This window comes from Typopeltis vanoorti, chromosome 3, assembly GCF_054136105.1.
Source record: "Typopeltis vanoorti isolate ZY-2024b chromosome 3, IOZ_Tvanoo_1.0, whole genome shotgun sequence".
Taxonomy (NCBI): Eukaryota; Metazoa; Arthropoda; class Arachnida; order Uropygi; family Thelyphonidae; genus Typopeltis; species Typopeltis vanoorti.
Window position 1 is genome coordinate 138,963,304 of NC_143551.1, and position 26,293 is coordinate 138,989,596.

Consider the following 26,293-nt stretch of genomic DNA (forward strand, 5'->3'; position numbering starts at 1 on the left):
CAGGAACTTGTTCAATGGTCTTTTAATGATCTTCATTGATTTCCTGGCAAACCTTTTCGATGTTTTCATAATTTCTGCTTGTTGAAGGTCAGCCAGATCAGGGTTAGTTTTCAACTGACATGTTCCCATTTTTGAAACGGGAAAACTACTTGTAGAGCTGTGTTTTCTTGCTGAAGCATAACAATAGTTTGAGCTGCAGTTTTACCTGAAAGAAATAAAATTTCATGCACACACTCTTCCTTGTGGTCAGCCATCACAAAATCGGTACACCTGCTTGCAAACATTAACAAAAAAAGCAGCCAGAACAACGAACCAGTTTACACAGGATGACACCACTTGCCAAACTGGCATGTAAAACTGCACACTCATGATGCCTAGCAGCATCCATAACTAGAAAATGCATGCTTGCCATGTTCAGATTCTGGTTATTTTTGGATATCCTCTCATGTATACATCAGCTTGTATATATAAATAGTCTAGTCATGAAGAAATTTCATATGCAAACTCTGTTTGCTTACACTTGGAGAAAAGGTTAAACAAGAATATAATTTCTTGTTAAATATGATTCCATTGATATTAATTCATATATTATGATTTTTGTTATAATTTTTATTTTCCTTGTTTTGGCATCTCTATTTATGTTAGTGTGATTTTTTTGGATCCTTTAGTAACTCTGCTTCTTTTCTGTCTTCATATATTGATGGGACTTATTTTTCTATTGAGATTTTTTCAATCTTTGCTTATTCCATATTCAAGTGGATATTTACTAAATGCGGGATCTCCTGTGTAAAGGTGAGGATTACACATTAAATCAACCTCAGTACTGTTCCACATTTCTTAAGGATAGGTCTTATCCTAGTTATCTTGCTGCAGCACTTGACTGAGCCACAAATAAAACATTTTTTGTGAAAAAAGTGGCTTTCGGTTGTGAACAGTTTAGTTTTAGAATGAATTCACATCGCATAAATTGATAAATTGGATACTCTCCTGAAGCAATTTTTATTTAAGTGGAAAAAAAAATCAACATTATATTGCAGAGTTTGATCACACAGTAATTGTTGGAGAAGGAATTTGAGTATTTTTGGACACCAATCTGGGAAACATTCATTTTTAACTTTCTTCTTCTTTGATGGTTATGATATTTTTAAGTGTAATTAGTTTGAAAAACTGCTATTTTATTGACATGTAATGAACACTATTTAATTTAGCAAAGGTTAATGATACTAAGTAGGAGAAAGTAGAGCCAACAGTCTTATTAGAGGCATCAGCATCCCTTTGATTAAAAGCATTTATTTAGAAACTTGAGTTAAGATACTTTATTTACTCCATTTGATAATGAGGGAGATGTGAAATACCATTCTTAAAAAATGAATCAAAGAAGCTAGTAGAGTATTTTAGGAAATAATGTAGTGGGTGTTCCTATTCATTTTTTTTTTTTTAATTATTTTCCTACAGTATAATATCTGGAGATATTTTTAGTATATGTGTTTCATATGTGGTAGAAAAATCATATTCTTCTGACAGAATTTCTTATGATTTCACTTTTACTGTAAGTATGGAAATATTATATTTCAGCTTTCCATACTTTTGCAAAAGTATGGAACTGGTATTGCATATGCTTTTTGATTGAAGAAAAGATTAAAATTCTGATTACATGTAATTCTTTCTATACAAGACTTTAAAAATATATGACTGTCTTTCTTATTTTCAGAAAGTCTTCATATTTTCACTTGATATTACTTCTAAATATGAACAAATTGAACAAATTGTTAATGAGGTGAGTAAAAGATTTTTCTAAATGAATATCTAAGTAAAAAAAAAAAAAAAAGATAGAACAAATCCATCTTATACCATTTTGTGTACTGTGTAAAACAGTATTATCATTATTACAGTGATATCTCTGACCAACTAACATTTCAGATTTTTGACTTGACTGGGACTCAGTTCTGATTTCAGCCTTAAACTACACAGTCTGAACACTATTTTTATTTAAAAGGGAAGAGAAGATATGAAAGATGGCTTACTTTTGCAGGATGTTGAGGCATGTAGTAGAAGTTAAGTTTAATAGGATAGGAGGGATTTGTAGGTTTGGGAAGGAGCAGGAATGTATGAAATGGAGGGTTGGAATGTGTTTCCACCAAAAAATAACTTTTTATGTTATGCATGCATTTTCAGAAAGGAGAAATGGAGTGAAGGGAGATTACTTGTTTCCTTTGCTTTTGTGTTTATGCCATGATCATCATTAGTAAATTTATATGATAGAATAGTAAAAGAAAGAAAAAAAATGTTTTGATGCATAGGTGATGCTCAACTTTTGAAGAGGAATTTGAAAAATCATATGGGAATCATTGCAAATATACAAAAATATAGTTTTTTTTTCCGATATTTATGGAGGTTTTCAGCCTCATACTCTGAGGTGGAATCCATGCATAGTAGAGTGACCAACTTTTGAACATGAAAATAAGGGAGATTGGGTCACGACAAATTTTAGCAAAATGTTTTGGGATGCGAATCCTACATTAGTTGATAGGATGGTTTATATTTAAAATATACAAATAGCAATTTAAATTATAGCAGATGAAAATATTTAATATAATTTTAAACATTTATACTTACATACAATTAAAATATCCATACTTCTTAGATTAAACTTATATTTATCAACAGATGCTACAGCAGCTTTGATTTTCTAGTCTCCTTGTGCAAACTGCAAAAACTCTTTACAATCATAATCAAAAATTGATCACTACCATTAGTTCTAATTTAATTAATTCTAAGCTACTTTGATTTCTCTGATCTGTCCATTTATTGTTCATCATTGAGAAATTCTCTCAGTGTGGGCATTTGAGCCTGGAATACTTAACACGAAGACTAAAATATTACCAAGATTTGGAACATTCATTTTCTTGTTATTTAATTCAGTAAATATATTCACTTTTGTTCAGTACTTCCTGATTCACAACATTCATATTCACAACACTTACTGCACTACAAAACTCTTCATACAGATTGTCTTCATTTAAAACATCAATATGAAATTGTTGAACAATGGCTTGCAAATGCCTGAAAAAAAGTTCGCTGTTCAAATTTTTTGGTTGCCTTTTTACATTATTACTTTCAGTTTCACCGTCACTGTCCATCACGAAAATATACTATGGCACTTGATGTTCAAGGATACTGAAAATACTTTGAAAATGGATGCAGACATAACGGCTGGTAAGAATGCAAGATAGGAAACATACAAACAAAATCTGGACATGTATATCGAAAATCGCTACCAACTATTTGATTATTCCGAATGGGTATCGATTATTAAAATGGTTCCAAAGGTTACAAGATGAATGCAACGATATAACATCTTTGCCAGAACACCCATGTATATTCGTTGGCCAGAACAGAATTGTATTGATTAGAATTTTCCAAACTATCAATATTAGTGTCAAATTGTATTTGGCGGTTATAATATACTTTGAAAAATTAACGACAATGATTGATTATGAAAAATACGGGAGTATTTGAAAATCAATATGGAGCCAGGATGATCCAAAAAAATTAGCTAAAATATAGGAGTTCCTGGGAAATACAATTCCCACTATGACAGAAATTTGATCTCATTTGGGTTGTAGGTACACTTTTAGTTTATTAATAACTCTTGCTTAGTAGACTGCTTTCTTTTTCTTTATTATTGTCTGGACTTCTAACATTACAATATATGAACTTAACGGGTAGCATCCTTATTGTTGGTAGCAAAGCTACTATCAACAAACTCCTCGCTTCCTGTAACGATTTTTACAGCTGATGAAGCTGTTACTGGAGGGTAAAAGCAATAACACTATCCGTTTACTTGGTCTCATCACCACCAAAATACATCTCTAAAATTTAGCATTCTCTGCAAATCAAGAAACACAGGTAACTATCTCCATTTCAGATCTTACTGTCCTCTTAAAAAAAAATATATATATATATATATATATATATATATATCCTTCTCATCCGTCTAGGATGGGTTGAGTCCCCTCCTAATGAGGGATTACTGGCTTATTAATGCAGCTGGTTCGCCACTCCCTGCTGTATCCCCTAAGGGCGATATTCATGACTGTATCCGTGTGTGTGTGTGTGTGTGTGTGTGTTCACGGGGCCAGTTTGCCTGCTTGGATTTCATAACCGAAATACAAGGATAGAATGGTCACCCCTATGCTTCAAAGTATTTCTGGCTGTATCTCTGTGTGTTCACGGGGCCGGTTTGCCTGCTTGCGGGATGAAAAAACGCTTAGATAAACTGGCGGGGAAAACCCTGCTGTCCACACCCAAGACCGGCTAGTTTGGCTATAGCTGAGGAAGATCCTTAAGCTCCTCATGTCGTCGACAGGAATCGAACCTAGGATGCTCCTTCCCCAGACATATGGTTTTGAAGCGCATAGCCACTCGGCTAACCACGCAAACTTATACATCATCAAAATTCTGGTATTTCCATATAGCAAGCAAAACTTAAACCCATTTCGAGGTTATCAAATTCTCCAGATTAAATGAACAATTTGTCAAAGGGAGAACTTTGACAAATTCATTATAGTTCTAAAAATTGAGGCATAAGTGAAATAATTCATTATATTCAATCTCCATTAATAACGAAATCATCAAATTCTTGCCTTGTACCCTCAAGGGGTGTACAGGATATGATAGTACTATATGAAAAATTTACATCGTTACTAACTTCCTATCTACAATTTTCCTCCAAATCAGTCTATTATCTGTCAAGACTCGAACATTATCAGATCTTATATTTCTATCTTCTAAGACACTTTTTACTGTATCAATCCACCTATATCTTTTTCTTTCTCGGTCTTTTTCCTGCCAACTAGACAGAGAACACCTGTTTTGTTAATCTTTCCTCTCCCATTCTGTTTAAGTGACCATACCACCTGAGATTAGCTCTGCTAACACATTCCTGGATGCTGACAATGTCAAGTTCTTTCCTAATATCCTCGTTTTTAATATGATATTGCCACTCAATAAAGGTCACACACATGTGCAGACCTTCTCCGGTACTACTTGGGTTTTCATCTTCCCCTGTTTAGAATTAATGATTATACAGGTCCAAAAGCTAAGATTGTTCCTGAATACTACAACACTGTGTGCTTAACTCTAAGACTGTTAAAACACTCTGAAATTGACATTCTTTCCATTAAAAAAAAGTAAAATTTGAAATAAAGAAATCTTTAATTTCTTTCGCCACGAAGTTCCACAGTTAGGTATGGCCAACAATATTTTGTTTCATAACTTGATGAAGTTACAAGGGTACCCTAACAGGATGGATCTTACTTGGAGAATTACATATGGCTGCCTTCCAGTCAATGCCATCAAGTGGAGGTACTTTAACATCAGAGATCCAATCTGTGACATCTGTTACCGATTGGAAACAGTAGAACATGCATTCTACAGCTGCCCTCTTGCCCTGTGTATTTGGAACAGATTATGTAATGTGTTGGGCATTGCATTACTTACAACAGAACAGGTTATTTTTGTACAATATCCACCACCTGTCAGCAATGGGAAGAGAATTTTGATTTTTATAATTAATGAATTAAAATACCATTTATGAAAGGTTAGAAAGAAACATGGATTTGAAAACCAGCTATTTGAAATCCAAATGCTCTATAATATTGTACTGTGGAAATTTTATTGTTCAGTCAGATGATTTTTGTATTTAGAAAGAAGGATTCTAGCAGATATCAAATTTATCACTAGATGGTGTAGACCACCCACATTATGCAATATTCACCAGGATGAGATAAAATGCTGTCTGTTCTTGTTGTGAGACGTTTTTTGAATAGTTCCATTCTCTTATTTCAATGTGGTCTTATAATCAATTGCAGGGATGACTGGAGAGCAATCCCAGGGCAGAGAAGGCCAACTCAAGGCAGTTAATCCAGATGGGGCTAACCACCTAGGTATCAGTCATCTTTGCACTTTAGTTTCAATCGGTCTTTTGGTTGTTCATCTATATGAGATCGGCGAAAAAGGAAAACTGATAGCCTTTGGCTATATGATGATATAAAAGAGCTGAGGCCTTTTCTCTCTCATGCTATCTATCTGTCTTTCTTTCTCCTAATACTATCAGGCTCTCTTACACCCCTGTGCTAACTACTCTAAGCCTATGATGAGCAACCCTTTACTTTTTTACCTCAATAAAGGTCGAAACTGGTCTGGGTATGTCATTATGACCCTTCCCATAATGCATAGCATTATACAAGGTTGCAATAAAATAACTTTCCCTCTTTGGAAGCATCTGTAACTAAAACCAATAAACGGAATGAGACCAAATTTTATATTGAGACTTTTGAAGGCATGGGGAGATTATTTCTGCGAAAAAAAGATTTAGTGCCAAAAGTCGCCAATAGGGGAAATTTTGGCGCTGACGAAGCCGAAAGCAGTCAAATATTTGCAATAAACGCAGGTAAAAAGGATGATTATGCAAATTTTACTGTGTATACGGGATAGCAGCGCCACCAATTCCACTTAAAAAGGGATTAGGAACATTCAGGCAATTATTCGAATGACTGACAAATTGTGCTCAATATGCGTCTTACCTTGCCTCAGCGTGCTTTACTTGTTAAGTTGTTTTACCTTAAACAGTGCAATGCTGTAGCATCCCTTTGAGAATTTAGAAGGCCTCATAACCTGTGTACAGGTCCTATGTCAGCTATAGCACTGAGAGCTATGATTAAGAAGTTTGAAGAAACTGGGTCACTAGGGGTTAGACCTGGCAGAGGACGGAAAGCAGTGCAAGAAGAGACAGTAACAGATGTCAAGTAGAAAATTGGATATATGGTCCAGGGGACCCTGATTCTGATGAACGAAATATTATTCCTGTGAGTTCAATCACTACATTAATTTCTGTCTCTCGCAAGTTGCTGTTTTAGTTATTATTATTCTTATTATCATTGTAACTCGCCACATATCCAGCTGGAATGAGAATTCTGTCGCTTACACCGTCGAAATGTTATTATTCCATTTTATCTCCCTTTAATGTAATTATCCGCTTGTTTTTGGCTTTGCCAGCGCCAAAATTTCCCCTATCAGCGACTTTTGGTACTAATTCTTTTTTTCATGGAAATCATCTCCCCATGCCTTCAAAAGTTCAATATAAAATTTGGTCTCATTCTGTTTATTGGTTTTAGCTACAAATGCCTCCAAAGAGGGAAAATTATTTTATGGCCACCCTATACATACCTGTAAGGATGTGTGCTTTGCATTATGGGATACTAAGGCAAGTAATGTGAAGTCTTAGCTTCTTTATACGAGTTGCCCCAGTCTTGAAAATAGTTCACGTGCAAACTTGTTTGCTTGCACTTGTATAAAGGATTAAACCAAATATATAATTTCACGGTATCTTTAATTTATGCCATTTGTTCATGCCCCTAATCTTTCTCAAGACTCTCATATTTGCAGTCTCTAGTCTTTGGTCAGGTGCTTTACTTCTGGCCCAGCTCTCAGATTCATAATGAAATATAATGAAATCACCTTATGTTAATTTAAATTTCTTTATTTATAAAATTTTGGCCAAGTTTTATAGCCATTGTCAGTACCATAATTGTTTAAAGTTTATTTATTTATTTATTTATTTATTTTTTTCACTTGGTTAGAATATAATAAATTTAGTTTAATCCTTTATCCAAGTGTGAGCAAACAAAGTTTGCACCTGAAAGTATCTTCAGGACTGGGGTAAGGTGGTGCAACACCAGGACGACTCCTTGCAAAGGTGGAGCAAGCTACTAAGTACATTTCCTGGTGTTGCACCACCTTACCCCAGTCCTGAAGATACTTTCAGGCGCAAACTTTGTTTGCTCACACTTGAATAAAGGATTAAACTAAATTTATCATAATTGTTTAATAATTGTTTACCTATAATTACTGATATTGATAATGGCTGTGGACTCCGTGGAGGTGCCCGTATAATAATAATAAACTGCATATATCATTTTCAGTGCATTCATCAGTCAGTACAAATTCTTCTTCATGCAAATTCACAATTGAATTAAAAAACTAGGTTTCAAGAATTTCTAACTTGTTCCCTGCTATGCTTTCACATGTGCATGATGATCGAACCAATTGCCAATGAAAATATGACATTAATTATTGAGAAGATATTGCTGTATTTTATAATTTAGCATTGCTGGCTTTATGAACAGTTGTGATTAATTTATAAAAGATGGAAACTAAGCAAATCTATTTGAAATGGAACAATCACCATATTGATATGTTAACTGCTTTTAGTCGATTATTTTCTAGTAAAACTTTTCTAGATGTGTGTGTGTGTGTGTGTGTGTGTGTGTGTGTGTGTGAAGGCAGAAGTCTAAGGGCTCACAGAAGTCAAAGTGCAATCCATTCTTTTACAGCTTATTTATTGAAAATCCCATTGTGATCCTCAAGGGCATAAAATTTGCAGGAAGTGATTATGGAATTCATGTACAAAGATGAAGTGAACATTTCACAAGACTAGCTGTCTACACTCATTAGTACTGCTGAAATTCTTAATGTAAAAGGTTTTACGGAGACTGCAGTTCAACATAACATGCAATGCATTGAGTATTAATCTGCATGAGAAGTGTGATCATCACTTGAGTACCCAGGACTTATCTCTTACTGTGGTACAACATAAACAACACAATGCAGAATTTCCATGGTTAAGCAGGAGGAAATGAAGAACTTGAAGACTTGTTAGCACTTAACTGTTCGCTAATTCAGGTTTCTTCCTTATTCAGGTATGCACTCTAGTCTAGCACAGAAATTGCTTTCATCTGTACAGAGTTCAGTGCTGGTAGATGGATCATGGCATAGCAAAGACACAGTAATTGAAATAGAGGAACCTGATTTAATTGTACAGGCAACAATAGATAGTGCATCTGTAACATCAGACAGTCTGCTCCAATGGTATATTAATGTCAGATTAAGCTACATTCAGGTTAAGTTACAATTAAGCTGTCCATTTGTAATACTGGTGGGGGGGCAACACTCGCCCTCATTTCATGGAATCAAGATCATGCAGATACAGCCAAGTATTAGTTCCTAGTTCTCTTTTACTGGGTTATTCACACCCAGTCAAAGTGCTTGAAATATGATGCAAGGCTTGAGCCTTGCATCACAGTCTTATTTTATTATGTATGGGACACAACTTTGGCACACAACCATACACAAGATGGTTATTATTAGGCTACATACTAATGGAAATGAGGAGCTTAAGGAATGAATTAATGTGGGTGCAGAATGAGATACAACAATTAGGAGAGAGACTGTTGGAAGAGGAAAGGTGCTAGTAAATGAGAACTTAAAGATGACTAACAGCAACAGCAATTTGAAATGAAAAATAGTGGAAGAGAAAATAAGAGAGAGAATAGTGTTTGAGGATTTGATTATCAGAGATGTAAAATTAGAACAGGTTCTGAAAGTGTTTGAGTGGTTGTAAATTAATTGAATTGCTGAGGAGAGAGAGAGAGAAAGAATTACAGGTGATTGAACTGTGCTAGTTGAAACAAATGATTTGTGAGATAGTGTAAATGAGGCAGTATGGAATTTAAGAATATTAATAGAAGCTGTGAAGTGTAAAAGTGTTAAGGGGAGGGTTGTAAGTATATTGTCCAGGTATGATACAAAGATATGTTCGGAAGCCGAGATTATGATGATTATGATAGCAAGGAGGTGTAAGAAGTGGAATTTTGTTTATATTGATCTCTGGGATAAATTCAAAGGTTAGAAAGCACTGTTTGCTGCAGATGGTTTGCATCTGAGTGGGAGTAGTAGTGATAAGCTTGATAGATTGCTTTTGAGTGGAGGAGAGAGAGTTTGTCTTCACAGGGAAATGAGAACTAGACAGTGGGTTTCTAAGTGTGAGCCCTCACAATAGGTGTGTTTGATGGTGGTAGGATGCATAATGTGGCTTCAGGAATTGTCACAAAAGACAAAGATATGGTTAAGGATTCAGTCCCCTTAGAGTTGTGTGATGAATAAGAATTGTATGATGGGGAGTTTAATGAGTTCTTAAGTTTGCCTATTAAGATGGGTAATAAATTTGCTGATTGCTGTGAGATTGGGAATGCAAAGACCAGAAAAAAACTAGAGCTAATAGGAAGGATGCTAGTGAGGATGCATGTAAACATGAATAAGGCAAATGACTATGGGTGGATGGAAAAAGTTGAATTTAGTTTGTGAGATAGACAATTGGATGGCAGTACAAAATGTAGGGGTAGTTGTGAGATTGCTAATATATGTATACCTATGTGAGCAGCATTCACAACAATAGAAAGAAGTTTTTGGCATTATTAAGCTCTTCTTGGCCAATGGTTATTGGTATTTGTAAGATGTGGCTAACAGAAGATAATATAGTAATTTGTATAGAATGTGAAGGCTGTAGTATTTCAGGTCAGATAGAGCAAACAAGATTGGGGAGGGGTATTACTAATGATAGCAGATGAATTGCAGCCAAAATGAGTAATAGCTCAACTGGGGGAATCAATGAAATGCAAAGCAATACATTTGAGATCATCTGGTGTGAGATAGAGGCTAGGTGTGAACAATATGCATTGGTAAATAAACTCTGAGCAGGGGATGAATAATTATTATGGGGAACATAGATTGGAAGGACAGGTCATGTGGGCAAAAGGAAATGGAATTTATGCAGCTACTGAGGAATAATTAAGGCAGCATGCAGTTGAAGGTACTAGAGGATTGAGAGTGCTTGACCTTGTGATTGCATCAGAGGATTTATCTATAATGAAGGTGGCTACTTTGCCACGAGTTGGTGAGAACGATCGTAGTTTTGACCTGGAAGGCTGTTAAATATATAGATTTCCTCTTAAAGAAGAATTACATGTGGAATTAGAGCTGTTAATTATGACAAACGCAGGAGATTACTTGGAGAAGTGCCATGGAATGGCATACTGTAGGGGAAGGATGTTAGTAGAGCATGGGAAATGTTCAAGGGATAGCAGAGTACATACCTAGAGCCAAGAAGATAATGTATGAATTAAGTGGATAAGTAGCATTATTAAGCATGAGTTGCTTAAAAAAAGTTTGTGGACGATATTTAAGGAGAAAGGTGATCAAGAGTCTCAATGAGCAGTATGAAGCACAGGCCATAAGTATGTCTGGTATGGTAAGGAAGGCAAACACAGATTGTAAGATAAAATTAGCTGAGCGAGCCAAAGGTAATCCAAAGAAGTTCTTTCAGTATATGACAAGTAAAAGGAAATATGACTATGGTAGAATAATTTTGATGAATGCTGATGGTAGGGAAATGACTGAAGCAGATGAAATAGTTGAATTACCGATTATCACTTTGCAAAGGTGTATTATCTATATATGCAGTAACAGATGTAGAAATGGCTGATATTGAAACAGAGGTGTGTGATGATATCAAAGTGATATTGAAGCAGAGGTGTACAGGATATTACAGAACCTTGATGTGAATACAGCTATGGGATTAGATGGGATATCAGCTCACATATACGAGAATGTGCTGGGTGTTGGCAGTGCCTTTGACCAGATTGTTTCATTTGAATCTCAGTTCTGGTAGAGTCCCAAGGGAATGGAAAGAGAACAAAATAATTGGTTACATGAAGGAGGCTCCAAGACAGAGGTATCAAATTATTGACTATTCAGCATCCCAAGAGTGGTGGTGGTCAGGTGACGAAGAAGTTGGTTAAAAGCAAGATTCAGGAATAGTTATAAAAATTGGATACTGTATGCAGGGCAGCATGGTTTTTTGAAGGGTAGGTCATGCCTCAGTAATTTATTCACTTTTTATAATAACATAACAAATGAATTGGGTAACGGGAATGGTTACATGTTGATACCTGAATTTTGCAAAAATGTTTGACAGGGTATTGCACGGAACTCTGTTATATAAATTAGAGCAAATGGGATTGGATATAAAGCTGGTGAAGTGGATAAAGGATGATGACCAATGGATAAACACCAGAGAGTAGATTATGGGGGAGTTGAGTCTAGGAGAAAGCATGTGACTAGTGGTGTAGGGATCATCAGCTACAACTACCAGCTTTTCAAGAAAAATATATGTAATTTTTTTTTTCTCTCCCTTGCTGACACACAACCAACAGAAACTGCCACAAGTTATGCTTTCTTCACACTTAATGTGATTAGATGTGATAGTTATCATAAGCAGTTAGTCCTTCCCATCCAAATTCTAATTCTGACTAACCGCTTCTATTTTTAATTTTGGTTTTCTACCAGTACCAATAAAAATAAATTACATACTCTGACCACATTATAAATACACTACTAATTCATTATAATTATTTACAATATTATCATTGTTATAAATGTATCTCCACAAGCGCATTGAGGATTGGCCTTCGATAAGTTCTCAGAGGTGAATTCTTACAAGTTAGTGTTCTCTAACAGTATACTGGGATGCCAATGAGATAACCATCTTAGCAATGTAACACCTAAAGTTTAACTCATAGTTTGTAATAATCCCCCCCCCCTCCCCACTCCACAAGTCTTTAGCGTCTTTGACTATTTCTAACAGTTTCTCATTTGCCTGTAGCATCTTCCTTTGTTCAAAATTCATTACTTTATATTTGGAAACACTGAACTGGTATTTCTTGTCATTTATCATATAAGCCTATGGGGAATTCTGTATGAAATACATTGTTTATCACTCTCCCTAACTTAGCATCATCAACAAGTAACTGAATATCACACTCATGATCCTCTCCAATATCATTAATTATTATTATTATTATTGTTCCGGGCAACTCCAAGGAGTCGACAGACTCATCGAGGGAGGCCCTAACATCATGTCAAGAACAACTATTTGACATTCACACAGTATCTATCATACCTTGCCTTGAACTCATTCACAGTCATAGCACCCACAACAGACTCTGGAAGCTTATTCCACTCATTCACTACTCTCCAAGTAAAAAAACCTAGCTCTAACACCCTTGTCAACCACGCTCTTACCCAGCTTCCATTCATGGCCCCTAGTCCTCCCACCACCAGTCATATTTTCAAAAATATCTTCTGGATCAATCTTATAGAAACCCTTCAGTAATTTGAATGTCTCAATCATATCACCCCCTCCTTCGCCTATCGTCCAATTTCTGCAACCCACAAATCTTCAACCTATTCTTATAAGGTTCATTCCACAGACCTGCTATCATCTTGGTCACTCGTCTCTGGATCCTCTCCACTTCCTCCCATCACGAAGAAATCTTGGTGCCCATAACTGGGCACAGTAGTCCAGATGGGGTCTTATCAAGGCTCGATACAGAGGAACAACAACTTGTTTGTCTCTGCATGTTAAAGTAATTTTCAGAAGCCAAGTGATTTGGTGAGCTGTTTTAGTCACTTTTGCACTGTGCCCCCTAAACTTCAATTCCCTATTCACCAACACTCCCAAATCCCTGGCCTCATCAATCTCCTGGAGTACGGTTCCACCAATGCGATATACTGCTGCTATTCTTTTCACCCCAAAGTGTATAACCTTACACTTTGGCACATTAAATTGACATCCATTTTTCCTAGCCCAGTCCTCCAAACTATCCAAATCATCCTGTAAAACTTTGACATCCCGTGCACTCACAATTGCTCTACCCAACTTTGCATCATCAGCAAACAAGCGAACGTATAATCTGCCTCTCAGATCCTTACCTATATCATTGATGAACAAATTGAAAAGCAGTGGTCCAAGAACAGAGCCCTGTGGCACTCCACTAGTCACAAGCTGTCTTTTAGACTCCACTCCTGAATAAACCACTCTCTGGTATCTCTCCTTCAACCACCCTCCTATCCATCTTACCAACCCTATATCTATCCCCATCTGCTCCAGTTTACTGATTAGGGTTCTATGTGGTATCCTATCAAAAGCCTTGGCAAGGTCCAGTAGTATTACTGTAAACCCATTACCCCTATCCAGTTCGGCCGTCACTGTGTTATAAAACTTGAGCAAGTTACTGAGGCATGATCTACCCTTCACAAAATCATGTTGTCTCCCATTCAATATCCCATTTTCATCTATCCAATCCTGTATTCTTTTCTTGACTAATTTCTCTAAGAGAAATTAGTCAATCACTTGACAATGATTCCTGATATGCTAATTGGTCAGTAATTTACAACAGCAGTATTGGAACCACCTTTATACAGTGGAACTATTTTCCCCTCTTTCCACCCCTCGGGACTAACCCAGACCCAAGACTCAAATTAAACAAAATGGTCAAAGGTACTGACAATTCTTTAGCTGCTTCTCGTACAACACGAGCTGGTATACCATCCAATCCCACAGGTGTATTGACATTGAGGTTATGCAATAGACTACTTACCTCCACTTCATTCACCACAATTCCCATATAATCTACTGGTACATTCGTTTCTGCAATGTCACCACCTGGATGATATATTCTTGCAAAGTGCTCACTCAATAACTGAACTATATCAACTGATTCAGTTGCCTCTCTACCATCGGCATTCTTTAAAATCATTCTGCCATGTACATTTTTCCTTTTACTTGCTACATATCTGAAAAACTGTTTAGGATTCTCTTTAGCCTGCATGGCCAATGTTCTTTCGTAATCTTTTTTGCTTTTCTTACCACACTGTTACCCTTCTGGCCTGCGCTTTATACAGTTCGTGTGCCTGCCGGTCACCTTTCTCCTTAAATTCCCTCCAGAGTTGTTTCTTTTTTTGCAGCTCAAGCTTAATGGTGTTATTCATCCATTTAACCCTTAGTTGATTTATTTTTCGGACTCTAGGTATGCAGTCAGCCATTGCTTTCATGCAAACACTTCTTAACTACCTCCCATGTACTGTCGACTTCTAGTCTTTGCAGTTGTACATGCCATGGCACTGAACCAATCAAACTCCTAAGCTTGTCATACTTTCCAGCCCGATAATTCCACATGTACCCTGTCTTAATTGAAAATTCTACACCTTTAGCCACCTCCCAAGTCAAGACCCTATAATCACTCTCACCGATTGGTGGCAATGTGGTCATATTTGTTACAGCCAAATCCTCAGATGTAATTACTAGGTCAAGCACTCTCTGACCCCTAGTATTTTCCATTACATGCTGTCGCAGATAGTTATCCCTTAATAACCGCATAAAATCCTATTCCTTCCTCCCATGTGTCCTCTCCTCACTCCAATCAATGCGACCATAGTTGAAATCATAATAACACCCTCCTTCCACTCATTTCTTCTATTTGCTTGTGCATACTGTCACCACCATGTTTTCCATCACCTGGTCTATAGCAGCACCCAATTGTATATTTAGTTCTGCTAGCCACAATCTCACACCAAATGGCCTCAAATGTGCTCTTTTCTCTATCCTGCAGTTCAACTTCTATTCTCCTTGGCTGCAGCTCATCAGCTATCATCAACAATACTCCTCCCCTCCCATTTTATTCTCCCTGTCATTCCTGAACACACTATACCCATCACATTCAATCCCACTAGCTATATCATCTACAGTCAGCCATGTTTCACTAATACCAATAACCTGTGGTCTGGAAGTGCCAACCATGGCCAAAAACTCTTCCTTCTTGTTCCTAATACTCCTAGCATTAGTGTACATGAATTTAAGACCCCAATTAGCCCCACCCCTACCTTGATGCCTTATATTAACTATCCCACGCTGATTTGTTGTCCTTATTTGCTCGGGCATATTATATTCATTCTTACATTCAGCTGCCTCCCTAAGGACTATATATCTACTCCCCCCCCCCTTAATAAATCTAGTTTCCCTGAATTTGCACATCCACCACATTCAGCAACACTTTCTCAAGTCTTCTTACACCGTAACCGTTCAAATGCAAGCCATCCATCTTATATAGATCCTTTCGCCCATCGAACTCACTCCACACGTCCACAAATTCCACACCACTCGTCATACATAACCCACGCATAAAGTTATTCGCAATTATGGCCCTCCTTTTAAACATCTCACTGTCATACCGTGGCAAAAGACTAATCATTCTAACTCTCTCACTCTTTTCTTTTGCTACCTCAAACAATTCATTCAGGTCTTCTATCATTTCCATTTTGTCTCCTTTCAAATCATTCATACCTGCCACAACAATCATTTCTTTCACCCTTTTGTTTTGCTCTCTAATAGACTCGGTTACATCCTTTATGGTCGCACCAGGTTGGTACGATTTTGTCAAATCCTCTACTATCACACCTTGTACTAACGAGTCTCCATACAGCACTCTATCCTTCATTTTGTTCATGTTCACACTCATACGTCTATTTTTCCTGTCATACTTTTTATTATTGGCTGGTTCATTCAGTCGACTTTTGCTCATACGCTCTAGCTGCTGTTTTTCCCTTTGTATCGCACCATTCAACAACACGATCTCACTCATTACATCTATCTCATCTTTTTTATTCTCAGTAAAACCATTAATACTATCATTCACACTCTCACAATTCTCTGGTACAACCTCGCCGTTTCTTGTCATATCCCTATTTTCTTCATTCTGAAGTTTGACAAAAATATCACACTCACGATCCGAAATACTCTTCAATTTCTCATTCTCCCTACATTTTCTACACACACATTCACTCCTTTATTTTCATCTAACCACACTCCGACTGCACTCCGCAAAGCGTACATTTCGCAGCTAGTACATTGAATCATCTCTTTTATACTACTGTTCTTTGATAAAGATGGCGAACCATCATTACTGGCTGCCATTTTCCTTCGAACTGGAGCCATACTTACTTGCAACGTATTTTATCAAATTATAAATTATAACACACCAAAAATACACAAAAAGATGCACTAAGAGACGCAAGGCAAACTACGCAATATTAAATAAATTTATCAACGATAACTGAAAATAATACTTATCTTATCCGGAGCTTTCACGAACACTACACACTACGAATCCCTCTAGTGGCGACAGCCGATATCATTAATATACATGTCAAATATAATCATTAATATACATGTCAAACAACACTAGCCTAGATACAGAATCCTGGGTTAGACCACTGGTCATTCTCCTCCTCATCGACCCAGCACCAGCATGAACCAGTTTCTTTTTTTATAAAAGTATCAATTAGATCCTTCTTTATGTAATATTTCTGAAATATTGAAACAGTTCAGTCGAAAATTACTAAGTTTGAAGTATTATACCTATACGCATGCTACTGTTTTTTTTTGTTAAGATTATTTTTCTGTATTGTGTAATTTTTGAGTATATCATATTTTATAATATGAGTACTTTGTTATATTTTTAGGCAGAGAAAGAAGCAGGGCCAGTATTTCTTCTTATTAACTGTGCCGGGACTTCTGTGAGTTATCGTTTTGAAGAAACTCCTTTGGAGGAATTCAAGGTATAGTTATTGAACTTTTAATATTATCAAGAACTATTTCATACCTTAGTGAACATTTCCTATATGTGTGTGTGTGTGTGTGTGTGTGTGTGTGAAATGAATTTTATATCTAAGAATTAGGTAGTTATTTTTGTTTAGAAGCATCTGTATCAGCAACATTATTTTCATTAGTATCTGGCTACTTATATTGTATTGCTGGAATTTCAGGAGAGGAGTGGGGCTTTATCCTTTGAATGATTAAAACAGTTCTAGCCAAGTAACTCTTTTAAAATGGAAGTCATAATCCTGCTTTCTCAGTATGTGGGTCACTTTAAAGTGTCTGTTGTAAAATATGTAAGCACCTATGAGATATGTTTATGCCTGTCTGTCTGTACACAAGTTATTTTGGCATTCTAGCTAAGTATAATTTACTTAATGTTTCAAACCATATCAATATTTATCAGTGAATTTATGAAGTTTTAGGATACATATTAGCATTGCCATTTCTTTTGTCTATTTCCTTATTTAATTCACCATCTTCACTAAAATTTGTGCCTAAATACCTGAAATGTTTTAGACACAATATTTTTATACCAAATTTATTTCAGCAGTTATTCACTTTAGTAAGGGAATCCTGTAAACTTTTACAGGATCCAGTTATAGTATAATATCATTTGCATAAAAGTAAAGAATTGAGGTGAATATTTCCAGTTTTGATAATAGGTTTAATGCCACATCCCTTCATAATGTAATCTATATAGATGATGAATATCAGTGGAGATAATGTGCATAATTGTCTCACAGTTGATTTAACATCAAACTATCTTCCTGTACTTCCTTCAGTTCTAATAGCTTATTTACATCTCAAATATAGGCTATGTTTTGCTTGATATAGTGTCTCATTTACATCATGTAATGGTAACAAACAGTTTTGCACTTTGTATGTCTTTTCCAGATCTCTCAACTGTTTGTCTTAAAGTGAAAATCTGATCCTGACAACCTCTGTTTGGCTTAAACGCAGCTTGCTTTCTCCACGTTTCCCTTGAATAATATTTCTTAGCCTTTTCTGACATGCATAAGTCCTACTTGGAACACTCATAGGGAAATTCCTCTAATTCTCAGTTTTATTTCCTTGTCACCTTTATTTATCATCACTGATTCCCTTTACAGTACTTTTTCCTCTATGCTTTTTCAATAAATTCTTCAACATTTTGCCACCTTTCCTGATATTTATCTTTATGTTCTTACAAAGTCTTCCACTGATATTTGATTTTGCTAATTTTATATATTTTATATCATATTCAGTGAGACTTTTTCTGTCAGCAAGACTTATTTCTCATGTCTTCTCACCATGTGAATTTGTGCACATCTTTATATTAAACATGGTGTTAATAATGACTAATCCATGTCCTGAACAGAAATCCAGCAGGTACTTATTGTTATTAGTTTTGTTCTTTTCTTCAAAATTTCTCAATACATTTAGAAAGCAATTAGACATAATGTAGTGATATGAGTGTCACAGTTATTAACTACAGAACATAATTATGTGATGTACATTAATATGTTCTATAGTTAGTAATAACTGTGAGATATTCATTCTTGTTGATATAATTAATGTTTAAACTACATTAAATACTTTCATCAGTTCAATTTGATATAGATATTTTATCTTAGAGAAAATCTTCATTATGAAAGAGAACATTGTAAATTTGAATGAACTGGAAATGTGTGCAATAAGACTGCTAATCTTTCCTATGGAGTAATGTGAATGTTAGTTTCAATATACAGGGCGGTTCAAAATTCCATATACAAACTTTGGGGGAGGTAGAGAACGTCAAAATCAACCATATTCACATAGGAAAGCACGAAAGTGATAGGTGGCACCGTTCGGCACGCTCCAGGTGAGCAATTGGGGCTTCCTCATTCAAGCTTTCGATGTCGTATGAAGAACATGCGTCGTTTTACAAACACTGAGATGGCAGACAAGCACCTCATTTACAGGTTAGCTGATGATAATGGACGAGTCGCTGTACGAATGTATCGTAACAGGTACCCAAACAGACATATACCACATCACCAAATGTTTGTGCATTTGCATCAGAATTTGTGTGACTATGGATCATTCAGGGATTGCAGGCATGATAGTGGGCGGCCATGATCGATGCAAAATCCTGCGATGGAAGAGGTGTTGCATCCGATGGACAATAATCCAGAGACAAGCACACGCACCGTTGCCTCTGCTATAGGAGTATCTCAATCCAGTTTATTGCACATTTTACACTCTGAGTCCTTACATCCATTTCATCTGCAACGGGTCCAGTTGCAGATGAAATGGATGATACTGATAGCCGAAGATTATCCTTGCCGTGTGGAATTTGCACAGTGGTTTCTGCAGAAAAGTGCCATAGACCTGGATTTTCCAACTTGTGTTTTGTTCACGGATGAAGCTTCATTTACCCGCGAAGGGGTCTTCAATCACCATAATGCTCATGTGTTGGTCCATGAGAACCCACATGCTGTGGGATTACATGCTGCACAACAACACTTCGCCATTAATGTATGGGCAGGTATTGTTCCTGACTGTTTAGTCGGCCCATACTTGTTACCACCCTATTGGACTCCCAGAAGTATCAGATCTTTCTGGAAGAAGTTCTGCCGGATTTACTGAACAATGTTCCAATGACTGTGTGTCGGCAGATGTGGTTCCAACACGATGCGGCTCCAGCCCATTTTGTCATTTCTGTGCGTCAGTATTTGGACAGGTCCTTTGAGGCTCGATGGATTGGGCATCGCATGGCCCCCACGCTCACCTGATTTATCGAGCATTGATTTCTTTCTGTGGGGGGAACCTTAAAGCCATGGTATACGAAACGCCTGTTCCTCTGACATGGACCACGTGGCAAAAATCGGCATCGCTCTGCTAATATCCGGGAAACTCCAGGTATTTTCAAAAATACAGGGTGTTCGGGATAAATTTGACAGTTTCGTAAGGAAAAAGAAAATCTTCTTTGTATCTATTAAATTTAATGAATTGACAAAAAACATTACCGGCAGAGTTAATTACAATACTATCAACAAGATTTACTCAAAATAACCACCATTAGCATCGATCACAGCTTCAATCCTGCTTCGGAACCTCGAACAAGCTGATGCTACAGTCTCCCTGGGAAGGGCCGCAAAAACTGTTTTAATTTTATCCATTAACTGGGCTTTTGTATTACTGGAAGTGCGATTGGTGTCTTTTTCAACTGCGCCCCATACAAAATAATCCATGGGGTTAAGGTCTGGGGAGTTTGGAGGCCAAACATTTGGACTGGTGAAGTCGTAGAAATTTTCAGACAACCATTTTTGACTTTTCCCAGAGGTGTGGCAAGGGGCCGAATCCTGCTGCCATACATACGGCCTACCATTGGCTACCCTTGTTATCCAGAGCTTGACTACAGTGTTTAGCAACTCCACGTAGCCATCTGAAGTCAACCTGAGGCCCTCTTGGAAAAAATGCGGAGGCATCACATTGCCTTCAGAGGATACACATCCGAAAACCATCACAGTTTGGGGAAATTTAGTCTGCATTACACGAGGAATGTCCTTTGTACTGTATGCAAGCCATCTGTTATTCTGCGTGTTGTGTTTTTGATCCTGGCAAAAGTTTTTCTCATCAGAAAAGAACCAGATTGTTTGTGGTTCCGCAGGATGTTTCACTTTGCTTAGAAGTTTCTTCGCGTTTATCAAACGTTTTTCACGGGCCTTTTCTGTAAGCAGCTGACCTTTGCGGCGCTTGTATGAGTAGTAGCGGAGGTCTTCATTGAGTGCAAGCTTCATAGTAGAGGCTGCAACATTCATTTCACGTGACAAAGCCCGAATTCCAATGCCAGGGATCTTCAACACCTGTTCCTGCAGATTTGCGAGGAATTCTGCTGTACGAACGCAATCAGATCGTCTGCTAGGGATCTTTCTTCTTGCTACATCCTCGTAGTCACCATTGCAAGTCTCTAGTTCATGCCTGATTGTTTTTACTGTATTCAGGGAGCATTGGGCAGCAGTCGAAATATCCTTATTTTGATGGCCGGCACGAATCATCATGATACAAGTTATTCTCTTCCATGATTCAGGTGGGTTCCAGCTATCCATCCTTTCTGACATCTTGTATATGAATGAAGAAGGGTCCAACCTTTTAAATGAAGAGAAGTGTGTGTTAATACATGTAACTTACAGAAAAATATAATTAATTATAAATATGTCAAATTTATCCCGAACACCCTGTATATGGCAATCAATGCATCATCGGTGTCAGGCATGCATCACTGCTAATGGTCGTAACTTTGAGCACCTGATGTGAAACCATATTATGTGTCCAACTACTATTGAACTGTTTAGTTATGCCTAATAAAGTTTTTTACACTACTTACTGCCTTGTGTTATTTCTGTATCTTTGTGTCCCTCTTAGTACCTTCTGGTGGCATTTCCGGTCATGCTTTCCTATGTGAATATGGTTGATTTTGATGTTCTCTACCTCCCCTCAAAGTTTGTATGTGGAATTTTGAACCACCCTGTATAATACTGTTGGTGACTAACAAAAATAAATAAAATAAAATAATGCAATTACAAATCACAATTTCTCAAAATTTTGGGAATGGATTGATGGATTGTTCTTAGTTTCCAAAGATGTTATAATTTCATCCTAGCATTCATGCAGTTGCATATAAAAGACTTCTATTGTTATTGCATGTAAATATAATCTTTTTATTTTCATTATTGTTCTCCTTCCTATTGAATATGTTTTACATGACATAAAATGAAATCTTTCAAATTTTATCTTGTTATAGTTTTTACTATGGTTTTATGTGTGTATTAAGGTAAATTAGGTGGTCACTTGTTGGCTTAGTATTTGGCTCATACACTCATCATTTTTGTTAGTGATCACGGTGATGATGAGCAAGCCCTTGCCATTTGTGATTTACTGTATCCATAGTAAACCCACTTGATCAATAGCTGCAAGTCAGTGATTCATGGGCAAGACTGATATTCATTCTCACATTCTTAGCACAAAGAAGCTAGGTAGCTAGGTGACAATTGAAACATTCTTTACCCCATTTCAGTCTGAATAATAATGCAAACACCACAGCTGCTGAATTTGCTGCAGATACTAAATTATTTTCCATTAATGTAGGTTCTTACCTCTCCATGTTTACCATCAGTTGTATATAGTGTGGTTCATTGTTACCTTCATTATTGGTTTCATTCCTTTTCATGCTATGAAGAAACTATAATAACCTTTTCCGTTACTGGCTCCTTTAGAAATCAGTTCAGAAAAACTGACAGATGGCAGCCAATTGTGTTTTTTTTTTTTTTTTTTTTCCCATTTTGAGAAATTATAGAGACTACTACCGTGTTAAGAAGAATTACTTTAATTTCCCAACATTTTGACCTTCTTATTAGGGTCATCATCTGGAGTATACACACACACACACTCACTCTTATCATCATCATCAAATTCTTGGCATGTTCAATAGAAGGTTCGATAGGTGGTGCATGTGAATAAGCTATGTTAAACTTGTGCTACTGCATTTTATTGTTATTGCAAGTGTTTTTTGTGCCAAATAATCAGTAAACATAAAAATAACAGTAGGTACTAAGGAACTGATTACTTTCGCACAACTTGTAAGTACCCATAGGCCATCAAATAAGTTATCTTTACAATTAAAAAACAGCCACATGAAAACGCCTGCTATGCCTACTGTACAGAGTAAAGATGGCGGCAATAAAGGCCAACAACAAAAGAGTATCTCGAGTCTCGTCAGCATGGCGCCGTCAATCGTCAACAAACCAAATGACAATATGAACTGCTGCAGTTGTAAAACTGAACTTACCAAAAAAAAAGTATATTATGCAATTTCTGTTGCCACTGGCTACATGCTGCTTCCTGTACAAAAATAGATGAATCAGCACAAAAGCTTTTTATCAATTTCAACAAGCTTTTCTTCTATTTGATGCGCCTTCCTTCCATAAAAAAACAGCTTTGGAACTTAGGCAAATGAGTCGAAAGATTCGAACAACACCTTAATACTATGATCAAAACTTTCTCTTCCAAAATCTGAGTTCTAGAAACTAAGCTCGAGATACTCGACGACCAGCGCCCGATTGCAAGTGCACCCTTGTCCACTAATGAACTCTGTGACCTAATTGCATCAATGGTAGACGAGTCGATCAAGGCTGAAAACAAGAGACTTAACATCATTATTCTGAACTTTCCAAAGAAAACAGTAAATCATTAAGAAGTCAGAAAATTAGGGAGAATGCAACTTCGGTCCCAGAAACATTGTCAAATGCCATCATTTTGGACCCATAAACAAATGAAAAGACGGAACAAACTTTCTACATCTCCTGAAAGTGACCTGTGACACACCGATAAGTGCATCCAAATTAATAATGTTGATGAATAACAAGTTAAAGGACACTTTTCCCTCAATTCCATATACATGCTCGACCTGACATAACATTTGCCCAGAGGTAACAAAAACGCTAACTTCGAAGACAACTTGAAGAAAAACGCCAAAATGGAGACAACAGTTTGATCTTTGACTACAAACAAGCCAAACTAGTGCAAAAATCAAGTGATGGCACTAGTAGCCACCAAGGAGACACCAGCATGCAGGCACTGCATAGGAAATGTGCAAGATCCTTGCGGTCAAATGCATGCTTCACAGAACCTTGCATATCCACTTCACCAACATCCGTGGCCTCAACTTCTACCATCAACAGTTCACCAAACCTCCACTTACTCTTTTTAGCAGAAACTCAAATCTCACACCCCTCCCCAGCACTATCCATCTCAGCCTTCCAAGCTATACACTGTTTAGCTCCTTTCGATCCAAGGGTGGAGTCTGTGCATATATCCGCTCTGACATACCCTGCCAGAGAGCAGAATACCTTTGGTTGAAAATATCCCTTCCTCACTCAGTCAGATTCATCTGCTGTCTCTATCACTCTCCTGATGCCACCAACCACTCTGAGCTCTTTAATTTCCTGTCCTTAAAAATTGATTTTCTCCAGTCCCACTCTCCTAAGAGCGAAATCATCCTCCTAGGAAATTTTAATGTCCATAATACCAACTGTACGGATCTTACAGGCAATGCTGAAACACTAACAACTTTACACAAGTTGTTCACATGCCAACCAGAATATCAGATAATCCAAACCACTCCCCAAATACCCTAGATCTCTTCCTTGCCAATGACCCTTCGAAATACGCACTGAATGTAGTGACCTTCCCCCTCCCTCCAGGGTAATTCTGACCACAATCATGCTCATCTCCTCCTCATGCAACAGCACTTACACAGTCACTTCCACACAAGAGTAGTTTGGCATTCACTATCATGGAAACATACATTTCCAACACTATTCTCAATTGCCTTTCCCTATCTAAACCCTGATTTTCCAAAAGATGTGCCAAGGTTGTACAAATGAAAAATCAAGCATACCACAACTGGCTCACATCAAGAACTCCATCCACCTCGAGTGCTTATACTGAAGCTCGAAACCAATGTAAGAAAACTACCAATGCTTCCAAAACAGAATTTGAATGGGCAAAAAGCAGGAAACTTGCAGCCTGCCCAGATGGCAGCTATGCCTTTTGGTCTCTTGGCAAAACAATTGGTCATAACTTTTGCCTTACACTATTCCCACTCCATCATACTCAAATGGCTCTATTGCATCATCACCAAAAGAAAAAAACTAATCTCCTGACTTCATACTTTGCCTCCAATGCATGCATAACTAACAATCACAACCCTCCCCACAGTCATTCCAACTATCAAACATACAATGCCCCCTATATCCTTTTGTCAGAAAGAGATCAGAAACCTATTTTCTAAATTAGACACACACAAAAAAATCTCCTGGCCCTGATGGCATTCCTCCAATTGTTCTGAAGGTCTGTGCACCAGAAATGACTCCTATCGTATGCTGCTTGTACATACTCTCTCTTACTTCACTGGTATACATATCCCAAAGCCTGGAAATTGGCCTCTCACTACTTAATAGTTGGGTACCTTCAAGGTAGTGTAGGAGTTGAGAACTGATGGAGAAAAGCCATCAGTTCTCAACTCCTACACTACCTTGAAGGTACCCAACTATTAAGCAACCACCAGTACGAATTCCATCGCTGCCAATCAACAGGAGATCTATTCTCATATATCACCCATCTCTGGACAAATGCCATGGAAAAATTTGGTGAATCTCAAGTAGTTGCACTTTATCTCCAAAGCTTTTGACCAGGTCTGGCAGAAAAGTTTACTAAGCAAACTTCCATCATTTGAACTGTCTCAGGACTTCTGCAGTTGGATTGCCAGCTTTCTGTCTGGACGCACACTGTGTGATGGTAGATGGTTCCCTATCCTCTCAACATCTGACTAATGCTGGAGTTCTACAAGGTTCTGTTCTCTCACTAATCCTCTTCCTTCTGTATATCAGTGACCTACTTCAGTTGACCTCCAACCCAATAACACAGTTTTGCAGATGACAGCACATTGTACTCTCTCCCCTTCATTTGACAAAAACTGTACTCTACACAACTCACTTCAACCTACAGAATGTCAACCACCACTGCCCTCAATTCAGACCTCCAAGCCATCCTTCAATGGGGCTCAGATAACCTCGTTAACTTCAATGCTAGTAAAACACAGTTTTGTCTTATTTCTCACAAAAAAGAACCATTTTCCCCCCAATATTATTTTTGATAACACTCAAATTTCCAGACAAGATGAGATTTCTCTTCTTAGAATTATCCTGACATCAAGCCTCTCCTGTTATAAACACATCACAACCACTGCATCTTCAGCTTCCAAAAACTAGGATTTCTCTTTCACTCCAGATGTTACTTCACCTCTAAACAGCTATTAACCTAATATAAGTCACAAATCTGCCCAGCTATCAATACTGTTCTCACGTTTGGAGTGGG

General features: G+C 37.2%; 1 protein-coding gene across 1 annotated transcript in view; it reads left to right on the forward strand.

The window, feature by feature from the left end:
• The window catches only part of Kdsr (3-ketodihydrosphingosine reductase), a 134,316-nt gene that overhangs the window by 39,202 nt on the left and 68,821 nt on the right, over positions 1-26,293 (forward strand). The window contains exons 4-5 of the mRNA XM_090416049.1: positions 1,712-1,777; positions 17,260-17,355. Coding sequence (XP_090272175.1) covers positions 1,712-1,777; positions 17,260-17,355 — 162 coding nt within the window. The remainder of the gene's footprint in view (positions 1-1,711; positions 1,778-17,259; positions 17,356-26,293) is intronic.